At 39.0% G+C, this 12343-nt stretch overlaps 1 protein-coding gene across 1 annotated transcript in view; it reads left to right on the plus strand.

The window, feature by feature from the left end:
- Positions 1-338: 338 nt before the first annotated feature.
- TACR3 (tachykinin receptor 3) overlaps positions 339-12343 on the plus strand; it is a 40861-nt gene continuing 28856 nt past the window's right edge. The window contains exon 1 of the mRNA XM_086746506.1: positions 339-814. Coding sequence (XP_086602632.1) covers positions 339-814 — 476 coding nt within the window. The remainder of the gene's footprint in view (positions 815-12343) is intronic.

Consider the following 12343-nt stretch of genomic DNA (forward strand, 5'->3'; position numbering starts at 1 on the left):
GGAACTCACAAGCCTATAAAACGTGCCTTGGCTGACGGTCCTCTTCTCCTTCAGCAAAATCAAAAGTGAGAGGTGGCTGTACAGAGGAGGAATGGGATGCTGTGCTACCCAGAGGTAGCTCTCCTGACTCAGCTGGTACAGCATTTCTAACAGTTTGAACACCGTAGCCAAAGCCTTTTCTGACAGATCGCTCCTTCCCAGTGCCTGCTGTGCTGCCTTAATTCCTTTTTTCTTTCTTTCCTCTTCTTATCTGTTACTGGGGATTTTGGAGGGTTGGGAGAGGGAGGTGGGAGAAGCACATCATTCCTGGAAGAGAGGAGAGGAGAGGAATGTCCAAGATGACTTCCATCCCCACACCCAACTGGAACGTGAGCATGAGCAGCAGGTGGAACACGAGCCTTGTTGCAGCAGGCGATCCCTTGGGACAGGCGCTGGGATCACCAGCTGGAAACACTTCTCTCCCTGTAGCATCCTCAGCAGCCAACTTCTCCAATCAGTTTGTGCAGCCCTCTTGGCGCATTGCCCTGTGGTCGCTAGCTTATGGTGGTGTGGTGGCAGTGGCTGTTTTTGGAAATCTCATTGTCATCTGGATTATCCTGGCTCACAAGCGCATGAGGACGGTGACCAATTACTTCCTCGTGAACCTGGCCTTCTCCGATGCCTCCATGGCTGCTTTCAATACTCTCATCAACTTCATCTATGCGCTGCACAGCGAGTGGTACTTTGGAGAGGCTTACTGCCGTTTCCACAACTTCTTCCCAATCACAGCCGTCTTCGCCAGCATCTACTCCATGACAGCAATAGCTGTGGACAGGTGAGAAAAGAGAGGAAAAGTTTAGGGGTGAGAGCCTGAGATCAGGTTCTCTGCTGAAATAAAAATACAGAGATAACAATCATTATGTCATGAGAGGCAGAGCCCTCAATAGTTGATCAATTGTGCTCCTGTGTACTTTAAGATCTCTCCCTGTCTTTGCTCTTTCTCTGTCAGCCTTTCATTGGTTTTACTCTCTTGCTTTCTTTTTCAACAAACATTTCCTCTCTCTGTTTGACTTCAGCAGCTCTCTGTGCTCCATCTTTTCATACTAATTTTGTGACAGCAACTGTGCTCAGGGTTTTGCTTTCCTATCTGTGAAAGGATATCTGTGCCTCAGTCAATGCCATCTAATTCATACTGATAAGGAGTTGTAGAGATTGTGTGTGAAAGGGAGAGGATTTCAAATTTCCCTCCTCTTTATATTTCTGCAGCTGGCAGAGGCATTTTCCTCCACCTCAGAAATCACTTCAGACTCCGTTTTTAATACCTCTTCTCACAGACAGCTCTGAGCTGCTTGGTTCCTCCTGATTTTAACTAATGAGACTATTTACATTGCCATCTGTGCACATCCAGAGGTCTGATGAGAACATGGTTTCAAAGTGCTTGGTTTTTTTTCTGATTACTTGCAGCAAAACAAGCCTTTGTGACTGTGAAAGAAAACAGGACAGAGAAAAACTTTACCTTTGTGCTCTTGGCAGTAATGGAATAAGACAGCTGTAGTCTCCATATAGTAAAGGGGAGATGTGGTGGTCAGATTTCCAACAGAGATGCTTCAATGGACCATCTTTCTCAGAAAGTGCTGTGAGTCTTCCCTAGGAAATGTTCCTTTCTTTATAATAATTTTCACATTTGCTGTACTGGAGAGATAACTTACCCTGTGCTTCAGAAATAGAATAAATTCCTGAAATTTTCATTCAGAAAAACAGATCACTTTGTGCTTCAGATCTCTTCTTCCTTTTAGCAATGCACTGAAATTACTCACAAAATGCCTTTCTACATATTCAGATCACATTATGCATCTCTTGCCTGAATTGACTTGACAGAACTGCAGCACTTTTTGGTGACAGTAATTAAGATTTTGTAAGGTTCAATCCATTTTCTGAAATATTATTTCTCATTTCCAGGTGCAAAAATTGGGAAACGTGTTGTTGTACCTTTTGTCTGTGCTGTGGCTAAGTTCATAATAATGCTCTTCTTTTTGCCCTACTAATTGCAAATTTCAGGTGGTATTCTCAGCCAGATGCATTTCTATTGTGTGAAGCTAAAAATGAAAGAGAAAATTAGATTCTTAACAACTCTTTTACCTCTCTGCTCCAGGGATGGGACAAGACAGGAGATCAGTACACTTTCCTCCTGCTAGTGATGTATCTTGTTCCTACCTGTTACTGCCCATTAGTAACGGAGGAGGTAGTCTAAAGCCAGTGATACTATATTTAATGAGACAAAGATTTTTTCCATTGTCCATTAAGGTTTAACTTAAGATTCTCATCTAGCTTGAGGTTTTCAGAAAGATAAAAGGTTTTTAGTTGATGCTGAGAATTTAACTCTTACTGCTGCAGCTAATCATGTCACTAGTCAAACAGTTACTAGGATGCTCTGAGTAAGGTATTTTTAGTTTTTCTGACAAAAATGTTCACAGAGATGTACCTTGAAAGTCCCTAAATTTATGCTAGGAAACTGGAAACAAAGGTGAAAACAGTTCCTTGGGAATCCAAAGGGTGCATTTCTGGAGTGAGTAAAGAATAGCTGTGCTCCACACTGACTGAAGTGCAAATTCAGTCAAATATATTGGAAATGTTTTCCTTGGTTTAGCAATGTGAGACACTGGTGCTGAGAAGTGAGTCAATTACTGCTGTTATTCACTCTAATCTATTTCCCCTCAGAAAATCCCCTGAAGAAATCACAAGTTCTACACCACCACATCTTCCAAGCTCACCTGCCCCCTAAGACAAATCAAAATCTTCCTTTCGGGGGAGCACAGCGAACAATGCCACGGCTGTGCTTAGGTGAGCTATCCATAGTGTGAAGGAGCATCACATAAAACAAACAGAAGAGCAGTCTATTCCCCCTTCCCTATTCACACTGCTATTCTTTTTCCTTTTATACCAAATCACACCTGATGCGTTCAGTATCTTTAACCATTTCCTGCCTGCATCTGCAGAACACTTCTGCAGAGTCTAGAGGAAAACTGAGGGTCAAAGTGAATCCCAAGGAATGTTCTTGCATGTACAGACTGCCCTATTCCAGGGCACAGATCTTTTTAAAAATTTTGGTTCCCGTTTGCCTTCTGTAAAAGTTCAAGCAGTGCTTCACACAGCACAGTGCTTTGGTTTTGACCCAGTAAAATCATCCTTATACATTCATGTTCATTTAAAAAAATAAAAAGAAAAAAAAGCTACAAATTAGGATAAAGCTGCTGAAATGATGGGATCGTATCAGATGATTTTCCAGTAGAAATTGTTAACATCTCAAAATACTGAAAGGTCATGGGTTGCAACTCACTAAAAAGTATGTTGTGGTATGCTCCATTGATTGTTTTAGAACATGGGCAGTAGGCGTTTCCTTTCACGTCTGATTCCATAGGTCATGTTATCCAAGTTGTGTGCACTGTGAAGTTACTGGACTGACACAGACTTGTGTGGAGTAGGCAGTTCCTGCAGTCGGGTGTGCTGCATCTGGAGCTGAGAATTAAAGTACCCAAGACTGCTGTATGACCACCTGGTCATTGGACATAAATTCAAATTTATGTCGGTTTATTCCCACTTCTGACTGCCACTTTCTGATCGTCTTCTTTCCCTGCCAACAGGCTGCTTATAGTCTACTGCAGAGGTGCCACAGGCAGTTTCAACCAAGCCAGCTTGAGGATTAGAAGCAGCATAGGTTTTACAGTTGTACTGCTTCACAGGCATTCATTCATCCTTCATCCGTTCATTTGTCCTTCTGTGCTCAGGCTGCACAGTACCACAGTTACATTGCTTCCAGTGCAATGGTTCCTTTCGCAACCTTGTGAGGATAAACTTTTAAAATAGTCTAACATAAACTGAACAGAGGATACTTCTGAAGCCAATATGCTCTTGCCACTGGCCAGAGCATGATCCTAGAGGGTCATGCGTCTTAACTCCATCTGGGACTACTGGCTGTGGTACTGTTCTTGGACACATTAAAGACAGTAATGTAGGCAGAATTTAAGCCATCAGACCCTGGCCGTTGAAGACTCATTGTCCCTTCCTATTAGTTCTTAGCATGCAAAAGAGGTGATTCATGTACACTGGCAATTAATTTGCAATCCCAAGATTGCCTCATTATACAACTACCTCTGTATGTAGGTCTGGAAATTCTCTGCAGATAGCTGATGCTTAAAGTGGAATTTTGGAGATGCAGCAATATAGCATAAAATAACATGCCTTCAGTAGAGCCCTCAGTATATTTTAATGCATTTTTTCCTGTTATTTACACATCTACATTATTACTTTCTCAGTTTTTGTTCTCTCAGCAATTGCATAATGATTTCCTCATTTCAACAAGTTTAACTTTGTAAAATCAGCTGCTCTGAAATGAAACAAGGTATTCTAACAGTGATGGTGAGTAGTTGCTGATCCTATTCACATCTTACAATTTCTGTTTTTCCTAGTATACAAGCAAACTTTGGGTCTTTGAAGAGCTCTTACATATATATTAGATTTCTTTATATGCAAAAGTAATTGAAAAGAATGACATATGTATGCCAATATTTCATACAAATGTAAATAAAATTACATTTATGATACACCAGTGTTCTGCATTACTGTAAAACTCCCTATGAGGCTTACTGCTGCTCAACATGGGTTAATATAACAGCATCAAAATAGCATCATTTTTTAAAAAATTATTAGGAATGAGAAAAACAATGGATTTGACCTAATCCTTTCTAAAGATCAGATTCTGACAAATGTTACCCATCTGTCCTAGCCCTATACTCTGCAAAAATCCAGCCCATTTTTCAGTTCAGCTACTTGCAGAGTCAAAGGTATTGCAATAAAAGAAAGACAAAATAAAGTCCAATGTTAAAGGAAATTCCACTTTCATGCGCTTTTTTAAATCACAAAACTTTCCTCACAAGTTGTGTTGATGTAAAGTCCAGAGCTGTTAAAATTTGCTGCTTCAGTGAGCCATTAATAATAAAAGTCCAAAAATTGACTTTAAATCAGGAGATTATCAAAGTAAATCACCATTTTTAAAACTGAAAACTTGATAATGTCCCAAAGTCCCATTAGGTTTTCAATAATAACTTCGTCTTTGCCCCCTTTTTTTGGTCCTTCTGATAGAACAAAATGCTCTTCTTTTTGACCTACAGGCAGATGCAGAACTTTATTCTATATTTTTCTAGTCCCACAGAGCTGTTACGAAAATTCCTATTGGTATTTATTCCAGAGAACTGTGTCTGTGAATCTGTTTTCAGAAGGAATAAGGCTATTAAAATTAGAGCTAAAAGGCAGGTATATTAGTACTCTTACCTCTGGTACCCCCGACAGCTCACTTAACTATGACTAGATAGCATCGTGGTGCTGACATGGATAATATGTTAACATCAGGTAGGATGTTTTTAAAAATTTGATTGACAAAACAAATAATCAAACAATTTGCAGCAGAATAATAATCAGAATCCAAGAGCCATGGGCCCAGCATCCCAACATCCCTACACTCACTTTGCTGAACACCAGACTCAAAATCAAATTAACCTTCACTAATAAAATATTAGATAATTCGAGAATCTCCATGTTTCACAATATGATTAATTCTTATTGTTAGCAGTCTCTGTTTCCATTTGATTGCCCTTCTCTTTTTTTTTTTTAATAAGCTTCCTCAAGTTTTTATAGTTCTCTGTTTTAAATGAAACACTACCGTAGCAGCTTTTTTGCGCTTTTATTGTTTCTGCAGAGATGTTAAAACCAGCCATACCCTAGACACTATTTGATGAATAATAACATTTAAGCCTGAGCATAGACACTGTTCAGGACATACTCATACTTGTTTACTTTAGGATTTCCTCATAGAGTCTCCATAGAGCAGTCATTAATGTTGACCAAGAATATATTTTATGTCTGCACAGAATTCACTGATATCTTCTATTATTATTGCATTGCATTATTATTGCACAACCTTTCTAATTTCTTTTGGCATGTCACCATTATTATTACTGTGCATAATGCTGAAGTTTATTTTTTCAGACTCATGCTTGGAGTTTCAAACCATCTTATTTATGAATGCATTTGTTTTACTTGACTTGATTTTAAATTACATTTAACATTTAGTTTTATTGCTCCTCTTGCACAATCTCCTCTCTTTTTTTATGAACCTTAGTATTACGGTGTTACATTCCTCCTGCCCAGTTTCCAGTGTGCCTATTACACTGATATCCTTATTCAAAACTTGTCATTCTAGTTTCCCACCTTATTTCTTAGACTTCTGCTATGTCTATAGAAGCACACATATACTGGGTCAGTTTTCTATTTTTCTGTGACATTTTTCAGTTACTGATGGCTGTTGATAGTTACTCTATATACTCATTAGACTCCAGCATAAGTAATATGATACAGCTTATAACAGGAGACAGTTAAGAGGCATAAACACGTGATTCAATTTATCAAATGAAACCTAAATTCATCATGTGTACACATTCAGAGCCTCAAAGTATCACTTAGGCTTTTCATTCTCTTTAAGTGTATGCTGTAAGAGCAGCTATTATTGTCACAAAGGAGTGACACAAGCCCTATAAATGAATCTGTTACTGAAATTCTCAAGTAGGCAGTTGGCACACTGAAAAATGTATTATCTTTCCAGTAGAATACATTCTGATATCTGTCTCAGCATGTGTTGCTGTTCCTAGGACTAGTTAGTTGCTCAAGGCCTTCATGTGCCATAAACATTTTAAACTGATACCCCTGCCAAACTATACATGACCATCTTTGATACAGAATAACATCATCTGAATTGGGAGTTAAGTATCTGTGACCTGTTCTGTGTGCTCAGAAACACTGAAGTGTAGGGAAATATGTATGTGAAAAAAATGATCTTAAATGTGTTTAACAGGTTAGGATATAGAACTTGCATTCTTCTGTGTGTGCTTGGTACCAAGCGTTTTGTGCTTGGCTCATCTGAATAGAGGAGGTTCAAGCAACGGCATCGCCCAGCCCCGCACTGAGCTCAGCGCAAACAGAACTGCAGCCCTTGGCCCCTCTCTCACTCCCCTTCCCTCAGGCTCTGTTGTCTCAAAGAAAACGGTTTCCATGTAAGAGAAGAGAGAATTTGCACTGAAGACTGGGGAAAGAAAGATGAACATAGGAACAAGAAAAACAAAAAGCTAGATGGATGTCTTTTAGGTTTCTTGTGCTTTACAGGCTATTTTCACCAGAGAGATCCCCCCTAATTTCTGAGAATATTTTCATCCAAAGAAATGGATGAAGGGAGTTCCTGTAAAGTCACTATGCTGGTTTTTTCCACAAGATGCTATTTTATTGTTAGTTAGCTTTACCTGCCTCTAGTGTCACAGAACTACACAAAACACTACCTGCCCTCCCCCCAAGCTAAACTTCAGTACAGCTTTTTTTCCAAACTAATGGATGACTTCATAATTATGACTTCATGAATCAGCCTTGGTCATTGCATATAATGAAGGGAAAAATGCAAATATATGCTTTTAAAATTACTATTATTATTTCTATCATTACTTTGCCAGCCAAACTATAGAATTTAAATGGGAAATCGCTTCCCCATTTTCCTATGTTCCCTAATTTTCTATTTTAAGATGAAGCACACCATATTTCTGGATTCCAGTATCTATGCTGCCCTCTGAAAAACACCAGTCCTCAGAACTGGCGAGAAAAAGTTGAACACAAGAGCATTAAGGGTTCAAAAATGAAGACGTGAAACATAAAGGACTCTTTATGATTTGGGGGCCTAAAAAGATTTTCTGGGTTTGACAATTCTTTTTCTCTCTTTTTGAGAAAAGAGGTTAAATAGTTTCTGCAGAACATCCTGATGCAATGGCTACAAGATTCAGACTGTCAGAGACATAGGAAAAATAATCCATGTCTTGCTATGGTACAAGCTTGTAATTACAAGGCAAAAAGAGAGTCTTTCTGGGTTTGGGTCAAAATTCACGTTAGAGTTATGCTATCGATAACATAGCATATGGGAATAAATATAGGCATAACAGTATTGGAATAAATATAGGCATAACAGCTATTTTTTTCCTCTTTGTCTTGCATTGAGTAAATATTCTATTTAACAGGCTGCTTTCAAAAGATATAGTGAAAAAAAATGAGGTTGATAAGCCAATATCTTGAGGAGTATAAGCAACATTTACAACAGTGACTAATCCCAAGTCTTCTTGTTCCAAGCAGGAAACATCATCTGACAACTTTGAACCACATGTTCAAATGAGAAGTTCATTTTAGGTAGAGTCTTAGCCTTAAATACCTTTTCTCAGTGCCCTTATTTATAGCTTAATGAAAACTATTAAAAGATGTATCTGTGGTTTACTATGTAGCCTGCAGTATGCTTTCAAAGATAGTCAAGTGTTGGGTTTTTTGGTTTGTTTTTTTTTTTTTTTTCTTGACTATTATTGCCTATATGCGTGTATTTCTGACTGACTTGCCAACCAGGAGAGAAATTTGTATCTTTCACATATTTTTGTTTGCCTAAAATAAAATTATTTCAAAATAGCTGCAGAAACAAGAAGGATGTTCAAACATTTAGATGACAGTATCAGAAATGTAGGCAATAACAGAGCACATTGTAGTCTGTAGATGGAGCTGTTTTTGCAGACTTTGTGCTGATATTGGTCCTTGAAAATGCTTGTAACAGCATACATTGTGTAAAATCAATTACGTATAAAAATCTAGCCCATTGTCAGTTACCAAAATGTTCCTCAAGTAGAAAGCATTACACTGTTTATGAGCACTCAGCTATACTGAGGAATTTCAATATTGCTGTTCTAAGTTTTCTAATAAGAGGTACACAAAAGCAGGACATTGGATGCTAGCCCTGATTTCAGAAAATCTGCAATGTTACTTCCTTCTGAAAGCACAACAGCCATTCACCAAGAGCAGCACATCTGCGTCTCTGTAAATCAAGGCCAGGTTATCCCCTGAGAAACAGCCACTGATCTCTCAAATGTACAATGTGTTTGTTTTTCTGTTGTGCTGTCATTACACTCTTTCTTCATGCTGTTAGCTTTAAGGTGATCACTATGTAACAGTACCATTGTTGACTGTAGGTCTTTCTGGCCACCAAAACCAGTCCTATTCAACGGTCAGAGACAGTCCTGCAAAAATGTCCATAGCCACCCTTCCTGCAGAGAGAGTCAGTCTAGTCAGTAAGTCAGTCTAAATGAATGAATACAGATCACTCCCACAAGAAAAGACACAGCCTTGCACTAGTAGGTAGAAGATAAAGATTAAAGAATACAAAAGTTAAAGATTTGGTTTTCATCATACAAAAAATGCCTCTAAATTCTCACAGTTCATTCCACCCCCTTTAGTCTACTGTATCTACTTTACAGAGACCTCTTGTAGGATTTTCCACAACAATGTTTTAAATAAGGGCAGGGAATCCTAGCAATTCCCCTTCCTAAGTTTCTTAATTACCAGTTGATTACAAATACAATGATAGGAGACAAAGTTTCAAAACCAGCTTCTGTTTTGAGGGAATAACAGCACCTGTGCATTCACGAAGGAAGTGCACTTGGCTGTCTGCTGTTGACGAGCTGCTCGTATGCAAACATTATTATTTCTCTCAGTCTCTTCCTTTGTCAAAGCTCAATTTCCTTTCACAATCTGGGGCTGAATTGATTACTTTTTTCCCCGTTTGAGTTTATAAACACACAGTAAACAGGTGAAACAAATCACTTCGGGTGATTAAAGGGTTCCAACCGTTGTCTCCAGATGGGCATTTGTAAGATCCAATTTTGAACATCATTTTGTTTTACAGATGTCTTATGTATTTTTGCTACAGTTTTCTAAATGATGCATTAAAGAGGGAAGATTTTCCTGCTTGGATTAGTCAGTGTATGCTGTTTTGCAAAAAGATCAATTAGGATTATTTTTTTTTATCTTTTTTACTGTCGGGACCATAATACACAAACTTCAGAAGCTTTTATAGTACTTACCAGCTATTTGTCTCTTATGTTATTTACAAACTGTAACAAATAGAGCTACATGATTATAGTGTCATTATAACCACTGGTTTAAAGAGTTTATCAATGTTTTTCAAATGAAGACTGTCTCTATTATCATTTCAGAGAAAACAGATTTTCTTGATTTGATGAACCCAAGAAACAAGTACCAAACAGTAGACTCCAGGCAAACTGAGATATTTGGAAGGAAACTTTATCTATTCTGATCCCAGCAGATAAGAAAACAGTCTTGAAGGGAAAAAGCGCTGCAGCAAGCACACCATGATGCACCAGCCATTACATCTTGCAGCCTGACTGATTTCTCATTAAGTTCAATGGAAAGACTCTTGCTGACTTCAGTAGTAGTTAGCAAGAGATCAAGACTAACACAATCCAAAGCTGGAAGAAAAGCGATGACAGTGGGATATAGCATGATCACAGCAGACAAAATCATGTGCTAATGATTCTAGTGATGAAACTAAAGTGCTACCTAAAAATGCTTTAAAGTAATACATAGAACATGGTGCAGATGTTGAATAATTGACATTCTTGCAAGTGTCTATTGCTTGAGCATTTACCTGCACATATTTACATCCCAAAAATTCTAAATGTGCACATTCCATCTTATAATTATTTTCTAAGTGTTAGTGTTTGTCTCCCTGGTTTCTCCTTGTTGTGATAAATGAGCATAATGAGTTAATTCTTTTCAGTTGGCATGTGCATCCCTGCTATGTTTCATGGAACAAGATATCTGTAGCATTATCAGCAGCTTCCACTGAAGTGAGAAAACATTAGAAGTCCGATCCTGAAATTGAAGGGCCTCAGTGAGAGTTCAGAGCCCTTTGTTTGGTAGGGGGTCCCACTGCTCCAGCCTAGTGACTGACTGAAAAGTAAATGTCCAAAGACTGGGAAGCAAATTGACATAGTACCCTACTGAATAATGTTTGTGTGGCTACAGAATGGTTTTCAGTGGTATAACAAGTCTTCAGTTGCTTGTAGCCATTATAAATCCTCCTTCAGCTCAAACGTCTACCATCTTTTAGAGACCTTAGAGACAGAGATGTGGGGAGGTCAAAGGTCTGTGTGTAAATACCACAGCGCACAGTGTACCTACAAGGACTTCAGCACTCACCTCTTTCACTGACTTCAGAAGGACTGCATAAGTTCAGGCCACTTGAAAGAACAGTGGAGAAGCAGAACAGTCATTATGACAGATGACATCAAGCATCAGAGAAGTCCATCTGTTCCCCTTCCACGCAGTTTATGGTTGCCTGATCACAGAGAGATGAACTCTTTGGAAGTTCTTTCCCAGACACCTACAGAGGCAAAAGGGCTTGCCACCACACAGCCCTACTGTCAAAATATTGTGCTTTTCTACTAATTCTACTTACCTTGGAATCTCTGGTCCACCAGGGCTGATTTTTCTCATATGTCTTCTGCCTTTCCATCACCCCAGCTTCCTTGCTTATTCTCTCCTCTCTCAACCCAATTTCTATCTGCTATTATTCTACAATACTCCTTTATTTCCTTTGCATCCTAATAGTTTCTCAATATTCTTGTTTCACTTCTATACCTATTTTTGCATTCAGCAAACTGTTCCCCAGTCTCAGTTCTTTTGCTTTTGCCCCAGATCCTGTACCTCATCATCCTCCCTTTCATTCTTGGCCTACTCACACAATCCTCTTTTTTCTTCCTACACCATGTTCAGCTTCACTCAGTGCACAACTCAGCATGTCTGCTGCTCCTCCTTGTGACTGGTGCTTTGCCATACAAAATATATGTAAGGTTATCAAACGGAGTAAGGAAATGAGCCCTAATGACAGAGCTACACCACGAAAGACGATAGACAGTTGTTAGCCATGTGTAACTGGAATATATGGGGCAATATCCTCCATCATACATACACATTATCCCATACTCAGCCTCCTCACCTCGCTGATTTTCTGAGTAACACCTCAGCATGGAACCTCCAGCCTGCACTAAGAGGAGTTTTCACTCCTGATGGAAACACCCTGGCAAAAATGGACAAAGATCAAAATCAAGGACCAACTGAAAAATTAGCTACTACTCCTTCGGGTTGAAAGTAAAGAGACAGACAAACAACTTGCCACCCTTAGGTACCAGTGATGGCAAGGTAACCTTTCCAGCAAACAAAACTACTGGCAGGAGTGGCTAAGCCTCCTTTGCAAATGACAGCTAACAGTGCAGACTCCATTCTCTTCTCGGATTCTTTTGGCTATAGAGATTAACATCCAGAGACAGCTCAACTACAGAGGTTTTTTCAAGCTGCAACTGAGAGTCATTCCACATTTTCCACTACCCTTAATTATGGCAATGATGGCTTCTCTAGGAAAATGCTCCCAAACTTACATGAC

This window comes from Chlamydotis macqueenii, chromosome 4 (assembly GCF_036417535.1).
Source record: "Chlamydotis macqueenii isolate bChlMac1 chromosome 4, bChlMac1.mat, whole genome shotgun sequence".
NCBI classification, from domain to species: domain Eukaryota; kingdom Metazoa; phylum Chordata; class Aves; order Otidiformes; family Otididae; genus Chlamydotis; species Chlamydotis macqueenii.